General features: G+C 40.3%; 1 protein-coding gene across 2 annotated transcripts in view; it reads right to left on the bottom strand.

Moving 5' to 3' along the window:
• Window positions 1-22848, bottom strand: part of LOC117263534 (synaptic vesicle glycoprotein 2A-like) — a 28782-nt gene continuing 5934 nt past the window's right edge. The window contains exons 2-13 of one of the 2 annotated variants that reach the window (XM_033637019.2): window positions 20310-21047; window positions 18683-18863; window positions 16104-16255; window positions 15454-15587; window positions 15221-15310; window positions 12553-12660; window positions 10105-10193; window positions 9846-10010; window positions 9557-9690; window positions 3709-3915; window positions 3454-3613; window positions 1-1527 (exon numbers count right to left, since the gene is read on the bottom strand). In XM_033637019.2, coding sequence (XP_033492910.1) covers window positions 1344-1527; window positions 3454-3613; window positions 3709-3915; window positions 9557-9690; window positions 9846-10010; window positions 10105-10193; window positions 12553-12660; window positions 15221-15310; window positions 15454-15587; window positions 16104-16255; window positions 18683-18863; window positions 20310-20919 — 2214 coding nt within the window. In that variant the 5' untranslated portion in view covers window positions 20920-21047 and the 3' untranslated portion in view covers window positions 1-1343. The remainder of the gene's footprint in view (window positions 1528-3453; window positions 3614-3708; window positions 3916-9556; window positions 9691-9845; window positions 10011-10104; window positions 10194-12552; window positions 12661-15220; window positions 15311-15453; window positions 15588-16103; window positions 16256-18682; window positions 18864-20309; window positions 21048-22848) is intronic. The other variant, XM_033637020.2, reaches the window with a different exon arrangement.

Genomic DNA, 22848 nt, shown 5'->3' with positions numbered 1-22848 from the left:
TTTGGTGGAGTGGTGCTCTAACGTTGTACCAGCTGTAAACGAGGCGTAAATATTTTACCACACCTGAGCTACTGAATGAGTTATTTGATATCATTTGTATAAATTAACGTGTGACCGCTGTTCTGTACATTCTGCTGTTGGATCAGTTAAAATATTATGGTCCACATGGCTGCACTGATTTGCATGAAACACAGGACACTCTCTCTCGTCTCACATTACAAAGACACACATGCAAACTCACACGACTAACTCAGGCAACTATTACACTATCTGCTATCACATTTAGCACTTGACCAAAATCCGTCCCACAGACGTCCCCGTGTTGCAGACGTCACGCTGCCACAGCTGTATGGTTCAGCAACAGGGAGGGAAAAACATTAGTTCAACACTGAGGAGCTGGATCAAACTATTCCCATTTACATCAGAGAATCCTGTGAAATGCATCTTCACCTGTCTGTGCTCTGAGGCTATCGGCAGAGGAGTAGACTGAATTTATGCAGGACAAAGGAAGAATGACCGTTTCTGAATAAATCAAGCCTCACTGGAATGTTTGAATATTATTTGGTTGAAACAGGTCTGGCTTCAGAAGCAGGCAGTGGTCAAAGGTCGTGGGTGTTTTTTTTTGTTTTGTTTTGTTTTTTTTTGTACAACATATTCACCCTGAAATGCACTGTGAGATCTTTTCAAAAGAAAAACGTTTCATCAAAGCACAAGCATCAGCCCAAATGGAAATGTGAAGTGAATTGTACAAGCAGCAAATGAAAAAGCAGCACTGAAAGCCAGACACTGAGGCCGCTGAGGACAGACGAGAAAGGAAAACACTGCATTCACATCTGAAAACCGACCACACGAGTAGACTAAATCATTGCGCTCCCCTGTAAATGGCTTTTCTTTTTTCAGTCTAATCTCCCCATTTGACATCTGTCTGCTCAGTTGTGTTTGATATTGTAGATCTGTGGGCCGGTGAGAGAAAACTCCCAGAAATTAACATTTTATCCATCCTACACACCACAATTTGTATTGCATCACCCTGTGCATGTTGCACTTTTGAAAAGATCAGATGTTTTAGGTACCTGATGGTGCAGCTGAATCATTCAGATGTAGTTGTGTTATCATGACACAGGTTTTAAATTCTGCTGCTCTTCTCTTAAATCACTGTGGCTCTGTATTGACTTTAAATGATGCAATCCATATTTCAGAGGATTCTGGGCTTACAATGGGGATGGCAGTCTACTCTGTTGGTGTGTGCCGGGCAGCGCTGAAGCTCTCAGGGATGTTCGGGCTCTTAGTTGTCAAACACACACTCCAGCTGTGCTCTGCTGCCCACTGCTGGTCATTTTGCTTTACTGCAACACTTGGCCTCGTGTTTCAGGCAACTTTGTTGCAAGGAAACTACCTGCAGCGAGCGCACCAGCGGCAAATAAGATGGGAACAGCCTTGGTGATGCCGACAAATGACTGGAAGATGCTGATGCCCAGGACGGCTGCCAGCTTGCAGAGGGCATTCAGGAAGCCAAACGCTGTGGTCCTACAGACAAGAAAACAGGGAGAAACACAGTCACTGTAACCATGCTGATCATTAATTCCCTACCTCAGTGTTACTGTATTTAAACATGCTTAGTTTTCTTTTAATACACCTTTAATGTTGTAATTTGTAGCACAGACAAGTGGAGATAAAAGGTAAATGTAAAAAACATAAAAACCTATAAGAACACAATTATAAACACACAATTCTTTCTGTAAGTGTAATGATACTGCAAATAGTAGTTGCTGTTTATTGTGTCATGTATATACAAGTGTCCAGCCCACTTGGACTGACAAGAAAGATACTGATGCAGCAGTGAAACATTTGTCAGACAAGAAAATGTAACTACATGACACTGCACTACAAACAAAGGACTTGGCGTCCTCCCACAGACTCTCCAATGAAAATTTGTCAAGCTTAGGCTTCCCTTACTAAAACACAACTCAACATTATAATAATCCCACCAGAGGGAGTCATTAAAGGATAATTTACTTCAAAGTAGAGTCATTCAATCATCAATAAAACATGAAATGGACAAAACCTTTCTTCCGTTTTAAAACTTATGTATAATTCAACGTAACTGTGCACACAGAGTTCTTTGACTTAATGTACCTTTTATCGTCACATAAGGTTCCACACTATAATTATCTTTATGAAGAATTAATGGTCATAACTTAGGTTTGTACAAAACATTAACTGACCATCTTTGCTTACATATAAAGAACAATTTGCACTGATTAAATGAATCACACAGAAGTCATAAAAAATATATGCTCCATATTCCATATTGTTACCTAGACTACACTTCTAATAATGCAAGTATAGTTATTATTAGACCAAAGTTAATTTAAAAAAGCAGTCTTGAAAGGATTTTAAAGGAACAGTTCAAACTATTGGTCAACTACGTTTATTTGCTTTTGTGCTAAGAGCTGGGTAAGAAGATTGATACCACTGTCACATCTGTCAGTTACATATGAAGTTACAGCTGGTTCATTTTGCTTACCGTAAAGCCTGCAAACTCTCAAAGTCATTACAGGTGCTTTATGAGACATTCAGAGCATTTGTATAGCAGCAAACAATTATCTAAGTAAAGATATAGTGCTGTAATGGTGCTCTGAGCAGAGAATGAAATCACACGGCCTCTGTGTGTGTTGTAATCCGAGCTTCTCTGTTCTTTGTTATGGTAGAGAGTCCGATCGTGCGTGCGTGTTAGTGCATGTGACTCCCTGTCTGTGTATCCCACTGCCTATCTAATCGCAGCCACACTGCATTGCGCTAACAGGGTGGCGTTGTTGCAGCAGCGTAACACCCACCCTGTGGTCCCCCCTCAAGGTTAACACCGTTAGCTCTGTCAGCACTGTTGCTATTCTAGCACTGTTCTCACTGTTAGTTGCTAGCCGCCAGCTCATCCATCTCTATGTTGAGAGCCACGTGCAGACAATCCCAGCTCAGATTCTGGATCATAGATATGCTCTTAATGTTGTTTACAGCTCCTCTGATTAAGGCTTACCTGTATTTTACTCTCTGATTTTGTCTGGATTAAACAAACAGGGACAAATGTGTTAATTATCAGGCAGACTCTCTTTGTTACCTTTGAGTGCAGTTGGGTGCTCTGCCTCAAAAAACAGCACAAATGTTTGTTTTCCAAAAAAACAAAGTCAGGAAAAAGTGCAGCACCCAAGAGGCCAAAAACAACAAAAGATTCATTGGGAACATGTATTAGCCATCAATAGGCTGAAGGCATCAAGCCCTCTTTAGAGAAAGTATGACAGCAGTGACTCTCTTTTTTAAAGGACACGTCATGTGGTCACTAATTAACAGGAACAGTTGCGCCTGTACACCTGCAGGAAGGTCCTCCACTCCCCATAAAGAAAAGTAAAAAGAAGAAATCTAATCAAAGGACATAGAAACAGTAATGAGTTGGTGTACCTTTTATCTGAGGGGTAGAGCTCCACTGTTATCACATCCAGGGCGTTCCACGAGGCGATGCTGATGCCACCAAACAGGCACAAGAGGGCGATCATCCCTGACTCACTGTTGCCGAACATCAGGAAGAAACAGCTGACGCAGGATATGACACTGGATCCCGCTGATCAGAGGGAGAGAGGGGGAATCAGAATTACATTAGGTTTAATATCCTCCATGGCAATAAGTGAATTATCTGCACTGATTAGATTCACCTACCCAGCATCCTTAAACGCCCAATTTTGTCCATTAATAGAGCTGACACGATGTTGCCAGGCAACACCGCCAACGTGCCGAGGAAGTTGACAAAGTATATCATGTAGGCATTGTTGAAGTCGTCACTGAAGTCGAGCATGCAGCCCTCCTTGTTGTGGAGGAACGTGCTGTTGACCAGTTTACAGTTGACAAACCTGTATTTGAACAAATCTGACGGAAGAGAAAAAGAAAAGGGAGAGAAGTGTTATTGATCTGAAAACCAACTTTTACAATTCCATTTTCAAATCTGTGTTGTCTGACTGTACAGCTGCCATAATCCAGATGGGAGATATTTAACAAGTGTCAAAATATTGCATCATTTATTTAAATCTCCTCAAGCAGCACAGGCTCATTTAGGGAGGTTGTTAGGGCTGTATGCATCCTGAGCGGAGGATTGAAGACACTCCTCTGGGCTCAGGAAACTTACTTTCACCTCCTCTGTATGTTTTCTGGGTAAAATTGAAGTAGAAATAGAAAAGTTTTTGCCTAAACTTATAATTATGAAGTAAATGTTGACATCACATTGTGTAGGCTTTAGTGTAATGACACCATCTGTATTTAGATTGGTTCCCTAAAAGCCTCACTTTTATTATGCAGTTCTGTCTGCCACTGGGCACCGTCTCCCAGGGAAATGAGGGCTCGATTTACAGTGCAGAGAAAGTGCATTAACCATTGTGCAACCATTGTTTTCCCAGGTAGCCATCAGTGGCTATCTCCAGTTACCAAAAAGCACTGATGTCAGTTGCTATCCCCAGTAGCAGAAATGGTGGACGGTGGAACAACCAAAGTAAATGTGGAAACTCTACTCAGTAAGTGCCCTGTTGCCAAGCAGGCTGTTCTCATGCACTATTTGTACATATACCCACAAAAAGTACTACACCAGTATTTGTATATAAACTACATAATCATCAGCCAATAATAGGTGTGATCGGGAAGGCTGCGATCAGGGAACCAATGTGCTGAGGGGAGGAAAGAAGGAAGTAGCATAAAGAGTGAAAGTCTGCATAAGGAAGCAGGTTGGCATGGTGGGTGGGGTCAAACAAACACAGGACTTTCCCCCATACGACCAGTGTTCATATCCTGCGTGAAACAGAGCAAACTTTGAGTTATTTTAAGGTACTTCGCCACCACGTTTGTTTTCCTTAACCTGACCTATGTAACTTTACGTTAAGTGTGTGACTTAAACGTTAAGTACATACCATGACAATACCAAATCATGTTTCTTAACCTAAACTTAACTTATTCATCTTTATGTTAAGTACATAATGTGACAACTCCCAACCTTAATTCTTTGTCTAAATATAACCTACGTAATGTTACATTAAGTACGTAACTTTCAATAAGTATGTTACTTGCCGACACTACTTGAGGGGCGCTTATTTGTCAGATATCATATGAACTGTCGAATGAGGATACGTTAACGCCACATGGAAACACAAGGGGGGAGTTGAAAAGTTATCTTTTTTCACTTTGAATAAAGTAATCTACATTTTTAACTTAAACTAAAAGAATCTAGAAGTGAATACAAACCAAAGATAAGGACAGTGCTCTTTATAGCAAAGATTGTAGTACAGATACAACACAACTTATCATGTCATGTCTCTATTAACAAAACTTAACAAGACTTTACGTCCTACAGTAGATATACAGCATTTATAATTTTTTGGTTCTATAGTGTAAACCGTTAACAGTGATCACGTCTGTGCGGGGCATACTGATCACTACAAGCAGATTATTATTATGACAAAAAAAAATTCTCATGCAGATTACCATCTAATTAACATTTATACATGTATTTCATGAATATGTATATTTATTGCATGAATATAAAGTGAAGTAATCCACTTGAGGGGCGGCTTCAACCACAGCAGCCGTGACTGTTTCTTGTTGTGTACACAAGGTAGCCTGAGGAACACCAAATTTCACCGCCGCATCTTATTGGCTTGCATCTGGCAGTTTGTCATAAGCTTCGAGGGGACAACATTTTTTATTAAGAGAAAATTACTTCCCTTTCTTCGTAATTATTTCAGTGTGCACACGGCAGTAGGGAAGCAGACGGGTTACCGTGTGGCAAAGTATCACAGTTTTAAGTTTTAAAAAAGTAGTTTTTAATTGTTTTTCATGTGTTGCCATGTATGAAAAGACTAACAATGAATAATGTAAGCAGACTCGATTGATATAAGCAAATTATTTGAACAACATTTGTATAAGAATGTTTCTGTCACAAGCTTTTTTTTATCCATATAAGAGCTTTCCACTGTAATATTATTATTATTATGGAGTGCATGATAAGCATTTCTTCATTTATTCATTTTTTGGATCTGACTTCATTGTTCCTCCGGGAAACCAAAACTATGTACAAAATTCCATAAATTATCAGTTCCTCTGAAACCGAAAAAGAGATGATTATATGACCTGTCAGCAAAAGAAACCAGGACATCTGCACAGACACCACACAGCCAATCCACTGTCAGCAGCTGTGTTCGATCAAAATTCCTCTCAGGCAGAGATTTAGCATAAAAACTGCATCCATCACTGTGAACTTTTTAAAATACACAACAGAAAAAAAAGAAAAGGTCAGGAGAGGTTATGAGGCCTGTTACTTTATTCTCTGTTTATGCTTTGTTGCCTGCAGCTGCACAAAACTACATGATGAGATTTTATGATGACACTGCTGAAACTGCCTCCATACCAAGAACAACCAATAACAGCTTTATTAAAGGGAGTCAGGCACCAAAGTGCTGAACGATCATAAAATTTTAGACATCCAAATGACAAAAACATGAAAGAATGTATTGTTGGCTTCAGGGATGAGAAGATATACTGCTGCTGCTGTAAAAGCTGCTGAGGCGGTTTCTGTAGAAGTGAAGATGTTGGACTAACGAGATGCTGAAAACAGAAACGAGCGTCTCTGTTTTCTCAGGGAGAATCTGACATGTTGATTGAAAGCAGAAATCAAAACCACACAGTAAAAACCCACCACAGACCACAGCTTTCACAGGACCTAATGGCATTTTAAATGACTCCATCTTTTTTGTGCATTTTTGTGAACAGTTGCAAACATACATGATGTCATCTTAACACACACAAGTTCGTCTTATGTCAAGTCTGAGAAGAAGCGATGGTCCTGATTATCCACTTAACGCATTCTCACATCTGGTTTTTTATAATCACGAAGCCCTGTTTCGCAGCTAATCCCATCACACTGCTGTCAAAAAGTCTGGTCTGGATTTGTTTATGTTGCTACGGTGACAGTTCCGCAGCAGCGTAACCCAGGGATACCAGCAACAGAAGGTTTCCATGGTTTCAGTCCTGCTGAACATCTGCGTTTTATCATTTTTCTATTTTTACTTTAGGCTGCCATAAAACTATTTAAAATTCATATTTAATTTCAAATGATTTATGTTTTTGCAACTGTGTGATAAAAGTAAAATTATCATTACAGCAAAATTAAAACTAGGACTTTAATGATTAATCAATGTATTTTTATCTGTTTTGTATCATTCTAAAGCTGCACTAGTCAATATTTTATACTAACAATTTATCAGATGACTGTACTTAATTTATCCCCTGACTCTGCTGTTTCCTTCAGCTCTACCAGACCATCCCCCCACTAAAAATGGCCGTATAGGTCATGTGTGCAAGCAGCTTATTACAGCCCATATTTATGTTTATTGTTAGTTGGTGACCTCTAGTGGCTGTAGTGACATATGACAGGAGGAAAGAGGGAAGTCATGTGACATATAAAGGATGACAAAGTTTGTGAAGGGAGAAGGTCCAGGTGGATGGAAGGATCAAATAGGACTTTCATCCAGGAGCCCGCTGTTTGTGTCCTGTGTCAAAGCAAAAGTCAACACTGATTTACTTTAACTTCGAACATACTTAACTTAGGTATGTAGCTTAAATTATGGAAAAACATACTTATTTTAATCATGATCTTTTCCTTAAACCTAAGAAAGTAGTTTTCTGCCTAAACCGAACTAAACTGTGACCCATTCACAAGTATGTGCGCCTGCATTCTATAGATGCCCTTTACACCTTGCACTAAAATGTGTCACATATCTATTTTATCGAGATATAATTTAACCTGATTAAATTTACAACAGGTATTAATGTGTGTCTAAAGTGTCCACACTTAAGTTCCACTTCCTTTGTCCAGGACTGTTTGTAGCTGTTCTCCCGTTTGCTTGGCCATTGCTTCATAGATGGCTCGGTTGCAATATGAATAGTTTTTTGTGTACTTTCGTCAGACCAAATTTAAAGCAGACACCTGATTTTGACTTGACTCCATCTAGAGTATGTCTTGAACATCAACAGAATATATCCCCATTTGGTCAGTGGACTTTCATGTCTATATATGATGTGCTAGGTATCCTCCTGCACCTGTTCTTGACATTGTGCATTGTGTCTTTTCAAAATATACTTCCATTTTCACAGGAACAGTTTCTGCTCGTCAGACGCATACAGTCTTTTTCAAAATAAATTTACAACTTCGGTAAAACACCTTGTATTTACCTTTATTTCATTGTGCAACAAAAGCCACGTTATTAGGTTTAGAAAGAAAAAAAACATCATGCTTTGGCTCAACATTTTTGCGGAAAGCGAACGCTTAGGTATCTCAAGGCAATTGAATCGAACACAACTGGACTTGGTTTTGTCTTAGAAGACGTTTCTCCTCTTATCCAAGAGGCTTCATCAGTTCATGCTTGTCTGACTAGACTGGAACTAGTCTATCCACAGGCGCAAACTCTTAGGTGAAAGTCCAGGGTTTGTTGGACCTACCTAGCTCCTCTCCTCCCTTCCCTATAGTAACATTCCAACTCCTTACATTACGTTGTTACCAGTGGCATTTCTGATTCCATACTGCAGAGTCATAAACTGACGCCATTGGGTGGCATATCATTCTGCCACAAAGGGTGCCGTTTTGCATCGGCGTCTAAGGCCAAAACCACTGATCAAGCAGCAGTATTTGAATGAGACTTCAGAATGAGAACCGGCTGTGAATATTCATAAGCTTTTCTGCTGATTTCTTGCTAGTAGCTCAGTTCACTAACTGGCTGATGGCTGTTTACTCACTGGTTTTGAACAGTTGCGCGTAATAACATAATTCCGCCCACATAGTTGTGATGTAATTGCATTCGGACTTGTGTTCAATGTGGTTACAATGCATCCCTGACCACCTCCAGAGGTAGTTTGGCCGATTGGATCACAATCCGTCCTCAGTGCGTTTTAGGTGCATTTACCCCTGCACTTTCATGTGTTCAATCACAATCCAATCCCCAAAAATGCATTTTAATGCAAGGTGTAAAAGGGGTCATACATTCATGTTATTTTGTGAGTCATTGGGACATGTTGGCTCTACCGAGTGTTTTAGAGTCTTTTAACTCATTGCTTCAGTTTCTTCACTGGTTTGGTTCACTCTCACAGTTCTCTGATAGCGCTGATAAACCCACTGAACACTGCCACTGCCACCAGTGAAGCCATTGCCCAGCGCCCAAAGGCATGCAAACAAAGTTAGCTGGTGAACGTGATGAAGCATTTAGAAGCTAAAGAGACAAATATTGCCCTCAGGAGGCGGAGGAGACCAAAAACAGAGCTAAAAGGAGAGTGATATTGGAATTGGTGGCCAGAAATATGATTCCTAATGAATGTTAATGTTTCTCTGCTGTTTGGACCGTTGTCAGGACAGTTTTCGATGTACATTTTTCAGTTTTTCTTGACATATTATCGACTGAAAGATTGAAGAAAACAATCAGTTGACCTCAGTGCACATCACTACTGAACACACTGATGAATTTCAGTTCATATTTACCTGTGTTATAGAACAAACTTGCAATGAAGGTGCAGTTTCTGAAGAAGGTGTGTGTGGAGGTGATGTCCTCAAAGTAGCACTCCTCAAACACGGAGTCTTCAAACACCATGGACTTCATCTTCAAGTTGAGGAACCTGGTGAACAGTTCACAGGTTTCTAACAAAGTGTTCCAGGCTGTGGTTTTATTCTTGTGCTTTATTGCTGATTTAGAAACATTCAAACATAAATCTGACCGACTATTTGAAAAACACAGAAACTGCAGCTCATAAAATAAAAACAAAACACTCACTTATCATTGAAGTAGTGTCCTTGGCGATGCACTTGATTTTCCAGGGTGAAATTAAAAGTGACATGCTCCACTCGTTCCTTAGTGAAGGTCTTTGTCCGTGATTCATATTCCTGCTTCTGGATGTACTTGATCATGTCTGGGAACCACACTGTCAGACCGTAGTAGCTGCAAAGTTTGTACAGCAGGGACAGATGAAATAAGCCCCAAAAGTGAACGTGATTCACCACACAGAAAAAGATTTTATGAGTCTTTAGTTTACCTGAAAGACATGCTAAACCAAACAGCCATGAGCATGAAAGTTGTCCGTTTATATTCTGGCCTGAAGCAGGCAAGAATGTTGTTCCGAATCTGCAACATGTGGACAAAAAACATACACAATTTTAGACAAAGAAAGCCAGGAAGATCAGATTTAAACTCACTGTAAAATTCTTCTCAGTTAATTTGTTCTTCCTTTAATCTCATAATGCTGTGATATTTCAGCTGACATTTCTGGGCAGTAATGTGCAATTTGTAGAGCTAAAATTAACTTTATGAACAGGAAATAAAACTTGAACGCAGCATGAGAGCAGCCAGGCTGTCTTTCTTGCAGGAATTTTACAGTAGTTTTTCGCTTTGCTTAAAGCAAAGAAGGATCACTTATAGTCACTTATATCTAATAATAATATATATATATATATATATATATATATATATATATATATATATATATATATATATATATACATACATATCTGCCTATACCTCTGGAATGAAATAAATCTGAATGAAATCATTCGGAATTAAAGTCTTTCCAGGTAGTTTACATGAGAAATATTCATTCCGAATGAGGGTTTACACAGGAGATCAGTTTAATCGCCTTTTAATCGCCTTTATTCGGGTCCGCGCAAGGTTTGGGGCATGGAAGGTTTCTGATTGGATATGGGGCGGGGCAGATGTTACGTGTTTATGTTTACCGGAAAAAAACACTGTAGTCCTCGCTTCGGTTAACAAGATGCTTGACGACGCTTCAGTCGCATTGGCCATTTTCATTCAGAATCAGGTGTTTACAGGATCACTTTTAATAGGAATGAACTCTCATTCCGAATGAAAAGGGAATTAAACTGTCCATGTAAACACACTCAATGTTGCCATAGTTTTTGCCATATCCCCACACCGTTGGCACTAGTCAGCCCTTCTCAGCCCTTGTCAGCCGTCGTCGGCCCTTGTGGCTTTTTTTTAGGCCAATTCAGCATGTTGAATCGGCATCTGGGAGACGGCAGAGCCCATCGGTGTATAAAATCACTCTGAATGGCATTTCATCTCAGTGCACAGGCAGAGAAATGGAAGTGAGAAAAGTAAACAAACAGCTAAAGTCAAGAGGTAGGGGGATCGAAACAAACTTGTTATGTTAGGTAAAATTAATTTTAGCCATTAAGCTTTTTAGCGAAGACATTTCATTGCTAATGTGTCACTGTTCAACAGCACACAATGTATATCATTCTTTCAATTACAGGATGTGTTGTGAATGTGCTAACTGGCTAACTAGCATTTTGAATCCGCCCTGCTGGTCTTCCGGTTTCCTTTTTAAAATACAGACTACCGCCACCTGCTGGCATGGAGTTATTTCCGCTCACGTATATGCTAGTTGGCTGTCGGCTGTAGTCTTTGTGGTGTGTTCAAGTGCAATTTTTTGGCCAAGACAAAGGCGACATGAGGTGACGCAACAGTTGGCCTTCATCACCACAAGTTCTTTGATGTCAGTTTGTTGTGTCTGGGTCTTTAGAGTAATTTACAATCACATTATAATGGATTATAACATGATCATAATTTATTACAACTGAGAATTATAATACACTATGATCATTGCAAAAAAGAAAAAGTCAGTGAGTAACCAGCAACTATTAAGTATTACGATACTTCAGTTGAATTATGCGTTATGGTTATCATTATAAAGCAGCATTATAAATGACAGTTACACAGTGCTATATGCAGACTGTTACACATTACTAAGTACTTTTATTATGCATTATAGACTTGCTTCATGGTAAGTGTTACTGAAACTACATTAGCTTCGACATTAGGAGTGAAGACTTTTCAGTAGGCATTAAGCAGGTGGTGCAGCAGCAGATTCAGAAGAAAATGGAGGGTGTAGGCGTGTAGCAGAACGTAGGCTGAATGCAAATTAAAATCAGGCACAAAGCTGGTCAAGTTTCTGCCTGGAGCGGTGTTGCTGCAACAGTGTGCAACACAATGAAAACACGAGCTTAAACACAAGAAAGTCAAACACAAATCTGTTCATGATTTAGTCACAGATGCAAAAACTTGTCACCAAATTCTAATTTAGGAGACAAAAAGTAGCAGAGAAAGTGTGCATGTCCATATGGCTGGAGGAAAAATGGTGATTTTCCCAGTGTAAATTCACCCGTAAAATCAAACGTAGGTCAAGAAGGCAAAATAATTAATGAGGGAAAATATGCTTAGCTACTGCCACCTACGCCTCCATCATCGCTGTTTCCACCGCTGCCAGCTTCGCTGAGGCTTCTTACAGCCAGACCCAAGCTGTAAAAGGCCACAGCCTCATACTCTAATACGATAACTGTGAGACTGTATTTCTAAAGGAGCCGTTATCTCACTTGTGATCTCAGGCGTGTTTCTATTCATGCTTTTAAAACTTGGCTACAGTTTTGGTTCAGAACTGGCTGCAAAACATCAAATCTCCTTCACTCACCTGTGCAGAGAGGCTCATAATCTTCAGCCTGTAGCGCTGCCAGACTGGGGTATCGGTGCCAGTGTCCACCAACTCATCCATCTGTTTCACCGTCTTAATTGTGGTGACCTTGGATGAAAAGACACAAGTCCTTCAGCCAGATGTCACTGAGTGAAGTTTTTTTTAACTACTATAAGTGGCATTTCTTCCTGAATTTCATTTAAAAAAACGTCAGGCAGATAACACAGTAGTGACACTTGTTAATCTCTTGTAGATGTTACATAAATTGGGAGATATAAATACAGTCTCCTTGTCCGTTTCATGGCTTGTTTCACTACAAGATAGCATTTGGAAAATTACATATGTTGTACCTTTAATCCTAAGAGACCTGCAGGACCGCTGGGAATCGACATTACTGTCTTTTCAAAGACTGAGAAGCTAGGGTGAAGACACTAGTATCATGGGCAGGGGGTTAAATGACACTCCATAGTTAAGCTTAATTTTGGCGAGGGAAAAACTGGCATGGCCATTTTCACAGGTGAACTCTCACCTCAAGATATCTGACTGAAAATGGGTTCTACTGGTTCCTACGAGCCTCCCCTTTACAGACATGCCCATGTTATGCCAATCCCAAAATGGGCAAAAAACATGCACCCAGCCTATTGTATTTGAATATTTCTGCATACTGGGGTTCCTAAACAGTCTTGGAATTGCATACATTGGATATGACTGGAAAATTGAGACTCTTCTGGATTCAGTGAGCCCAATTTTATTAATGTCTGATGAGGTTAGTTCCCATAGTAGCTATTTCATAGTAATGAGACCATTTTTTAAACAGACCTCACTGTATAAAATGACCTACCGTGACCTCTAGTATAATCAAACCCTTATGAAACTTTACAGCCACAAACTAGAGACCTGACACATTAAGAAAATGTGTGGCTTTCATAGGTATAATGGCAATAAGGGGATATCTCAACAGTTTCTGGAACAGAAGTGCTCATCATCCACTCACTGAAAAAAATTTCATTTAGCATTAAAACTGTGTAAAAAATGGTATCAACCCAAAAATTGCTGCAACAACTTAGGAGACATAATTGATGACAGGAACGGTCATCATACTTTCATCATGTTCCAAGCCCTTAAAATGTTCTAAGTTTGAATAGGCGCCTAACAAAAACAATTACATATTATATATTATATAGACTAGGAAAACTTGGCACACAGTGCTGAGCTGCATCTTAAATATTCAGGTTCCCAGCTTTCAGATGAAGTATACGCCTTCTATGTGGCATATACTGTCAACCTGCTATCTCCCCTCATGGATCCCCTGTCCCACCTAAAACAACAAAAATGGGGGAACTATTTCTATGCACCTGACTGTTTTGATTTTTATAGGTGAAAATCTGATTCCCTGTGTTTTCATTGCATCAGATTGCAGCTAATTTATCGTCTATGTTGGAAAGGTCATACAGCTGTGATCCAAGGTGAAAAAGGTTCAGGCTGTGTCAACTGGAGACGAAAGGTTTAATAACTTTTAGCTTCCACTAAAAAACACCAGTGACCTTTGTGGCATGTGTCTGTTTGCTGTTGTGTGCTGGGGCGGCAGGTTGAGAGTAGTGGACGTCAACAGACTCAATAAACTGATCCACAAGGCCAGCAGTGTTGCGGGGGTGGAGCTGGACTCTCTGGTGGCAGTGTTAGAGAGCAGGATGCTGTCTAAGTTACGTGTAATCTTGGACAGTTTCTCCCACGCACTCCATGATGTGCTGCTCAAACACAGGAGTAGACTTCTGCCCCTGAGATGCACCACTGAGCACCACAGGAAGTCATTGCTGCCTTTGGCCAGCAAACTTTTCAACTCTTATCCTTCTCAGTATCCTAATTCAGTCTTACTTACACTACTTTTGCATGTGTACTTTATATTGCACACATTGCACATATTTCTCTTATTTTCTATTCATACATAAATTGTTTGTACATTGTAGCATAACACACATATTTTTTTATTTCTAAAAACTTAATATGCTAGTTTTACACCCCTAACTTATCGAACACCATTGCTTGATCGGTGGCCTTACACGTCAGACTATGACGCACGAGGTATGCCTCCTGCTTCAGTTTTTGACGCACAGGGACTGTTAATTTACGCTCATCATAGACATGCATTGTGTCTTCTCAAAAATAAACTTCCATTTTCACTGTCAAGCTTGTTTGAGCCACCCGTCTCCCCTCTCACCCAACCCATGTGGACTATCTTGCTTTATACTACTGTAGTGTCACAAAATGTTGTGGCTCATACTGCCGCTAAATGTGCTCTGTTCCGTCAGTATCTGACGCTAAGGGCCACTGACTGAGCATTAATATTTGTTGAGCTACTGAAACCGGGTGACGATGCCTATATTTTTCAATACCTTACATACTAGTATTAAACACTGAAGCATTTCTACAGGTTTCTACTTTCTTATAATTTTCTTTGCAATATATTGAAACAATTGTAATGTAGCACAATTCCCCCAGAGGATCAGTAAAGTATTTCTGATGTCTGATATCACTCACAGTCGTTCTCTCTCCTTCTGTCTGCTGTTGGCTTTCTAATAAAGGCATAAAAGGCACCAAAACGTAGTCTTGGCTGTGAGCTGATCAAAACTATGATTTAATATAATGATATTTTCTCGGAGATACTCACAGAAAACACCCTCTCTGGGTATCCCTTTGCTCGCATGTTAGTGTCATGGACTAGCTTCAAAATCATCCAGCCTTCGTCATGTTTGCCATTCTGTTTGAGAAAACAAAAAGTGAACATCATCAACATTCGTTTACTCAAGACATTTCACATATGACTCTGGGTATTATGTTCATACTAACTCAAACATGAGTAAAACTAATAGTGTCAGACTGTCAACAAGAGCATCTTCTAACCTCTAAGTAGAAGCGTGGGCTCTCTGGCATGGCACTGAGGGCAGCGATGGCGGCAACAGAAGGAAATGCGCACACTAACACAAACACACGCCAGCTATGGAACTGATACGCCGAGCCCATCTGGAAGCTCCATCCTGAAGGGATACAAAAAACAAACCAACACAAAGAAATGAGCTTTTGCCCTACAAATGTGAGTCTGTCAATAACAGAAAAGGTCATGCAATCAATCTTTATCAAACACAGGCTGGAATATATTTAATTTAACGTGACACTGCATGAACCATGCTCTTATTTTCCCCCCTGAAGCGAAGCGGCTGAAGTCAGAGGTCAGCCGCAGTGCAGAAATCACATAAGCTTAAACCTGCAAGATATTATCAACAAGAACTGAAACTGTTGCTGCAAAAATGTCAAAATCTGAAGGTACAGTTGGACAAGCTTGTTCACTTCGCGGTGGAGAATTAGATGAGAAGATACCACTCTGATGTTTGTTTGTTAAATACAAAGCAACAGTCAGCAGACAGTTATCTTATCTTAAAGACTTTAAATATTATTTTGGGTTAACCCCTTAAATTTCAAACTACTGCTTTAAGCATGAATTAAAATAAGGACAACACAACCTCCTTAATTCAGGGATAGGGGACTGTACTCACCATAATGTGGGATGATACCCCAGGCCATGGCAGATGCGTAAATCCCCCCAATCATCCAGAACATGCAGAGCCAACTGAGGTGCTCACCACGCTTCTCTTGGGACAGAAATTCAGAGTAGTAGGAGAACACGATGGGAATCGAGCCACCAATCCTGCAAAGACCAGAAACCAACTGAGTCAAACTGTCTCTCTGTTAAAGCACGTATAGCTTAACCTGTTCAGAACCCAATAATGATCCAAACACAAAAAGATTAAGATACTTTATTAGGTGTTATTTTTTTCTGTCCATTCGAGTGGACGGCGAATCTGAACGCAGAAATCACCTTAGAGTAAAAATGACATTAAATGAACTGTCCACCTGTCATTCCAGTGGATGGATGTCTTTTAAAAGATCTTAAGGAAAAGCTGACAATCTGTCATATGATGTATGATGTAGCGTAAAACTTCAATTAATAGCCCGGGCTATTATTTGCTTAAATCACTGAAATCAACAGGCCTGTGTTTAGCACTCGAGGATTACGGCACCTGGCATACCGACACAACACCTCTTTTTCCTGTTAAAACAAAACTCACAACTTGGATTAATTTCTATGAAAACCCTTTTGATTCTTTAGATCTGAGGACCCTTACGGACCAAAGGAATATGAATTACTTGCAGGGTAATCAAGGAATGGGCACATCATTTAAGATAGCCAGCAACCAGGTTTTATACATCCGAAGAATTTCTATAAAAGAAACGAGCCGCTTGGCAACCAGACCAGGCATCTAATTGAGACAGGCCTTTATTTGTCAAAACGTGTAGCTACACCAGGCTAGTAAAAGGAACTGGGCATTTAACTGGGACTTACCTTTTAATTGAAGTATTATGGTACTTAAGCAATATATCATGGTGCGTTCGTTTTGTACTCGGAGGTCGGAAGTAGGAAGTGGGAATGACGTCACTTCCGAGTTGACAAGAGTTTTTGCATTCTACTTGACAACGGTGGACAAGTCGGAAAAAAACATGGACGCCCGCAAGAAAGCCTTTGTTGCCCTTGCGCTTTCTGAGTATAGACAGCTTCAAAACCATCATGCACTCCAACTGATGAACGCCGCAGATGAGGCTGACCCAATGTAAAACAAATAAGCAGAGTGTTTACTCACTATGTATGTGACCGGCAGCCATCTTGAATTCGTAAGTCGGGGTTGATGCAGTTGCTCTGAGTTTCCGAGTTGGAAATCCAATCTCAGAGTGTGTTCGAATTTAAATTCCCACTGGGAACTGGGAATTTCCGACCTCCCAGTACAAAACGAACGCACCATTAATAGACTGAAACATGCCTTGCACTTCCTGTTTGCCATGCTTGTCGAAAAATGGAGCATGCTCTGCTGCAGTCGACTTTAGATGATGTGGAACACTGTGATTGGCTTACAGACATCCCATCAAATAGGTCTGTGCATTTGGGTGGAGTCAGGTGACAGTAATCACAGATCTAAGCATCCTAGAAAAGTGTTTTGTTCCAAGAAATAAAAGGTAAGTTTATCTATATCTTATTAAATGTCCTGAAACACCACATGAACTGTACGTATTGGTTCTTTAAATTGCTGATACACTTTGTCAGCCACTGTTTACTTGGAATCACTGCACTGTGGATTATTTGCTTCCATTAGTCCATCACATTAGTGCAGAACTAACTCATAAAGCTCTGTGGGAAAGTGATTGATCTTTACCACAAATGGAAATGATTTTAGTACCTCGATTTGTCTCTTCACTAAATAAGAGAAACTACTGCTTTTAATAATGGGAAGACTCCATTAAAATTGGTGCGCTTCATCAAATATGAAAAGGTGTGGTGGTTCTCCTAAATAAACAGAAGGGTGCAGCATTGTATGTTGTTTATTTATAAGGCTCTACTGCAAAATCAGCGCAGTTACCTCTGCTCTCTGGTAACATTTAAATACAACGTCAGGTCAGAGACATTTTAACATGAGCTGCACTGAACCTGGACTAAGTGGGGTCACATACTATGCTGCATACAGATGGACTCTCGCATTAAATTCTCTTATCGCAGTCACACTTGTAAATGCTTCTTTTAATAATGAAAGTGCTTTTCTTAATTATGATAATGTGTGCGTGAATTATTTGTGCGTCTGTCTACACTTAAACTGCATATGTTTATTTGTACACTCTTGGAAAAGAGATCCAAATCACAATAAGACTTTTAAATAAAGGATTGAATCAAATAAACACTTCAGCTAAAAAATGTGATATATGTTCTTAAAATTGCTCATTTATTCGTGGTTAATAATTTCAGCTTGTGTGTTAGCTTTCATATTCAATAAAGAGAAGACTACACTAAGAGAATTAATCATTTCTCTAGAGATATACCTTATTGAAATGTATTATTTGATAAATCCTGTTGATTAATATTATCATGTTGATATTAAAACAAATTTTTGAGTTAGACTTTTGTGTGATTCCTCTGCTGCTACTGGATTGTACTGTGCAGGATTGTGTTGCCTGTAAACCTAAATTATATCCTGTGTAAGAGTGAAGTGGCTGGGATATATATAAATATATATGGTGTATTTCAATTTACCCAACACCTGAGAGGAGTCGGCAAAACAGAAAGGTGCTGTAGCCCTGGACGAAGGAGGAGAAGAAGGAGAAGATACTATTGATTGAGAGAGAGATGAGAAGAGACTGGCGGCGGCCTATCCGGTCAGCCAGAGCCCCCCAGAGGAAAGCCCCAACCATCATCCCAAAATATACAATCAGACCTGTGGAGAGAGCAAAGGAAATGAAACTATTACAGCAACAGATGCATGTCTATCCTGTCTTCTTTATGCCTGCCTCGAGACTCCTGCTGTTAGATTATGGGCTTTTCAGGTTTATGTTTACTCTGCTGACAGCTGGCCTCTCAAGACAAACAGAAGTTCAAACACAAACAGTAATAAAACTCTATTTGTCATAAAAGATAAGGTATTAATCTTTAATTTTCTTGCTGTCAACAAATCCCATGAAAACATAAAACCATTAAGTCCGTCTCTAAAGCCCAAGCCCATTTTCTACCAAGAACACAAGGTTATTCAAACAGGAGTGAATTGTGTGTTTGTTGAGGTATTGTCAGCTGTGAATTAATACACATTTGGTGCTCTACTTAGTATTTCTGGCAGCAGGACAGTGTATAATAGCCTTTTTTCCACCAAAATTAGTGCATGTGCACAGGAAAAGCTGTTAAAAATCAGGGGAAAAACTCCTTTTCCACTGCCAGTAGACCAGAGCTGTGTACGTGACTCTGCAGTAAAAACTGCCTCTGTGTTTTTGTGTTTGTTTTTTCTGGTGTGTCACATTTGACGCCATGGACAGGCTGGGAAACAGGTTAGGCAAGTCAGTTCTGTATTAACAATGCATTCTTGGACTCTTGCACCACCTAGGGTGTGACATTGTACAGCAACCGCGGTTATTATCCACAGTTGTAACCTGTTTTTGTCATTGTGTGTATTGTATTTATTGGATCACACCTTATTTGAACCTTACTGTTTTCTAGTTTCTATGTATTGTATTTTATATTTGCTATACATTTGCTTTTCCTGCTGTTATTTTAGTTGTTTAGTCTTAGCAATCTCCCTCTGGATAAATAAAGTTCTATCTTATTTTATCTTAAACGGTAGAAAGCAGCATGGAGGCCTGTGTTACTTCTTTTTTATATATATCTTACTTAATCATTCTCTCTCTTAAACTCTGTGTCAACTAGATTCTGAACGATGTACTATCAGAGTTGGAGCCAATAAATACCTGTGACTACTGCAGAGTCATTTGTCCCGCGAGTGAATGTCAAGCCTGGTGTGAGTGGGTGTTGGTGGGTTTTTTGTCCCGTGAGAAAGGGGCTAAAGATTGACTCAGAATGCCCACGTTCATTGTAATGAGAGAACACGTCGCCCTGCAGTGTGACAATGTGGCTCATTGATGTATTTTTAATGAGTTTTTGGACGCTGAAGCTCTATAGCTCAGGGGAATTAGATATGTCAGGCTTTGGATTCACAACAAATACTTGTTAGTTGGATCAATTCATTGAGGGGGGGTGGGGGGGGGGGGGGGGGGGGGGGGGGGGGTTTAAGAAAAATATGGACAGCCTTATCCTTTAAGCAACATAAATATGTGCCAAAGCCAAACCAGAAGCTGTACAGCAGAAGGAGACACAGTCACCTGTAAAGGAGTCTTACCTAGCATGCTCTTGTTAGGTTCAGACAGGCACATATCCTTCTCAGCGCTGGGCAGAACAAACCCGACCACGAAGATCTCCACACCATCTGCCATGAGAGCCAGGCCCAGCACAAAGTACAGGGTCCACTGGAACTTCCCGTGACCACATTCTTGTAAAATGGTCTCATACTGTTGAGCCAGCTCCTCTTGGTCCTTCCTCCTCTCTCCCTCGGACACCCCGACATCTCTGAACTGCTGATCGCCGGCCCTCACCGAACCTGGGCCTCCAGCCAGGCTGCCTTTGCCTGATTCAGCCCTGGGAATTCCTTGGTACTCGCCCTCATAGATCTCATCATCCTCATCGTGACCCTCTGTGGAGTCACTGTGGCCACCCTCGTCGTCGTTGGCCGCCTGGCTGTCTCCACGGTAATAGCCTCCGTCCTGACTTCCCTGCATGGGGTAGTCATCGTCATCGTCCTCTTCAAAACGGCTGTAGGAGCGCTTGCTGTACTCATCACTCATCCGGTCCACTGAACGGCCGACCTTCTTAGATGCTTGGCGCTTGACTTCTTTGGCAATGTCTTTGGCGCCTTTTATGAAGGCAGTCCGGTTTTGGTAACCGTCCTCCATTTTTAAGAGGTTCAGAAGATGCAAAAGTGGTCAAAGACGTAGAGGAGAGGCCACCTGAAGCTTCAGTTTGTTCAGGATACACCTCAAGAGTTGTCAGTCACTTGACTGACAGCAGGCTCTCCTTCTGTCTGAGGAGAAAGCGGAAGTATAAATCAACCAATCTTGTTTATATTTAGTAATCATGCAGGCAGTTAGTGGTAGGTTTCATGGAAAGGCTCTTGAGAATACAGAAATGTTATTAACTGGGCCACAAACAAAAAGAGAGTTAGTTCTAGTCTAACATGGCATTTTGGGTTAAATCAGAAGTCACAAGCCTGAGCATTATCCTTCACTCAGACTTCAATTTTATGTCCGACATACAGAAGGTGACCAAACAGCTTTCTTTTGTTTAAGAAATATTGCAAAGGTACAGCCGTTCCAATGCCAACGAGATGCCAAAAAACTTGACTAGAACGAAAAAGAGAGCATGTCACCCCGGTTTTAGCATACCTGCACTGGCTCATGGTGTCTTTTGGACTGATTTTGAAGTTCATTTACTTGTTTACAAGGCTCTTAATGATGTGGAAACGGCCTACATCATTAAATCTTTCTCTTATCATCCTCACGGACTCTTAGATCCTCTGCTGCTATTTTTTTTTTTAATTCAAACTATCACACAAATAAGAATATCTGCAGCCTAGGCTTTTTTAACTGTGTATTAGAACGACAGAATTCTCTAACACAATTAACCACAGTTGAAAACGTATTTACTCAGCACCGCCATTAACTTACTGTCACTTCTATTTGTTTTATTTTTATGTTTTACATGTTTTTTTATATTTGCCTTCCTTGTTTTTATCTCTCACACATTCTATTATTTCTAGCATACCCATTCTTGCTATCTGCTGCGTCTTCTGTTTGTTATTTATGTCATTGTTTGGTTTTATTGCGCAGTATTTGCCCATGATTTAATTTGCCTGTTTTTATTCTCATGTTTCTTCTTCTTATTGTGAAGCACTTTAAGCGACACCCCCGTATGAAAGGTGCCATACAAATCAATTTAATGATCATTATTAGTATCAAAAGCATCCTTGCACATTTCTGGTGACCCATTACAATGGATTCCCGAATGGGCCAACTGGACACAGGGGCCCAAGGCGTCAGGCGGCCCTTGTGTCTGTTACTCCTCTGTCTGCATTAAAATGACAGCCTGCAGTAATGTAGTGTATGGGGAGCTGCAGATAGTCTCTCTGTATCACAGTTAAAAAGACAATATTGGCTCCTGGTGAAGGCGGATAGAAGGTAAAGAAACCAAAGTCAATTGAACAATGTACAACTATTTACTCAGCCTGCATAATACGGCTGTATATGCGACACCGTGGGTCTTGCAAAAGTTTAACAACATCAGCTGTTTGAAACTGGCTGTTGAACAGAGGCGGAAAGATCAGGTCATGCAAACGTGGCAAAGTGACACCAGAAGTATGACATTGTGTGATATATATGCAGAATATCAGGTTTGTCTCGACTGCTAAGACACGCTTAATGAAACTGGGATTCATTCGATCGTCCATCACTTTCATAGCACAGCAGAAGTCTACCCCTTCCCCAAATGTGTTACCAAACCATATTTCACACCCTTTTATGAAAAAAGTTAAGACAGAGCATGCAGAAGGACCTAAAACTCTATTGGACTATCTGTGTTGAACAAAAGGAAAACATCCATTCACACACACAGCTGAAACTGTTGCATAATTATGAATCATTAATGCGCCTGTGTGAAACTTCTTTGCACAACTCCTCACCCAGCAATCAGTTCTCATCCGTCTATAAAAGATGCCAGCTCTGTGTTGGTATTTGCAAGTATGGATCAAAGGGGCCAAAGGCACAAGGAAATAAACAAGGAATGGAATAAAATGAATTATAAAATGTTTTATATTAACAGGGCAGCTC

Source organism: Epinephelus lanceolatus, chromosome 16 (assembly GCF_041903045.1).
Source record: "Epinephelus lanceolatus isolate andai-2023 chromosome 16, ASM4190304v1, whole genome shotgun sequence".
NCBI classification, from domain to species: domain Eukaryota; kingdom Metazoa; phylum Chordata; class Actinopteri; order Perciformes; family Serranidae; genus Epinephelus; species Epinephelus lanceolatus.
The sequence above is the reverse complement of the archived record's forward strand: the minus strand, read 5'-3'. Positions and strand labels throughout refer to the sequence as shown.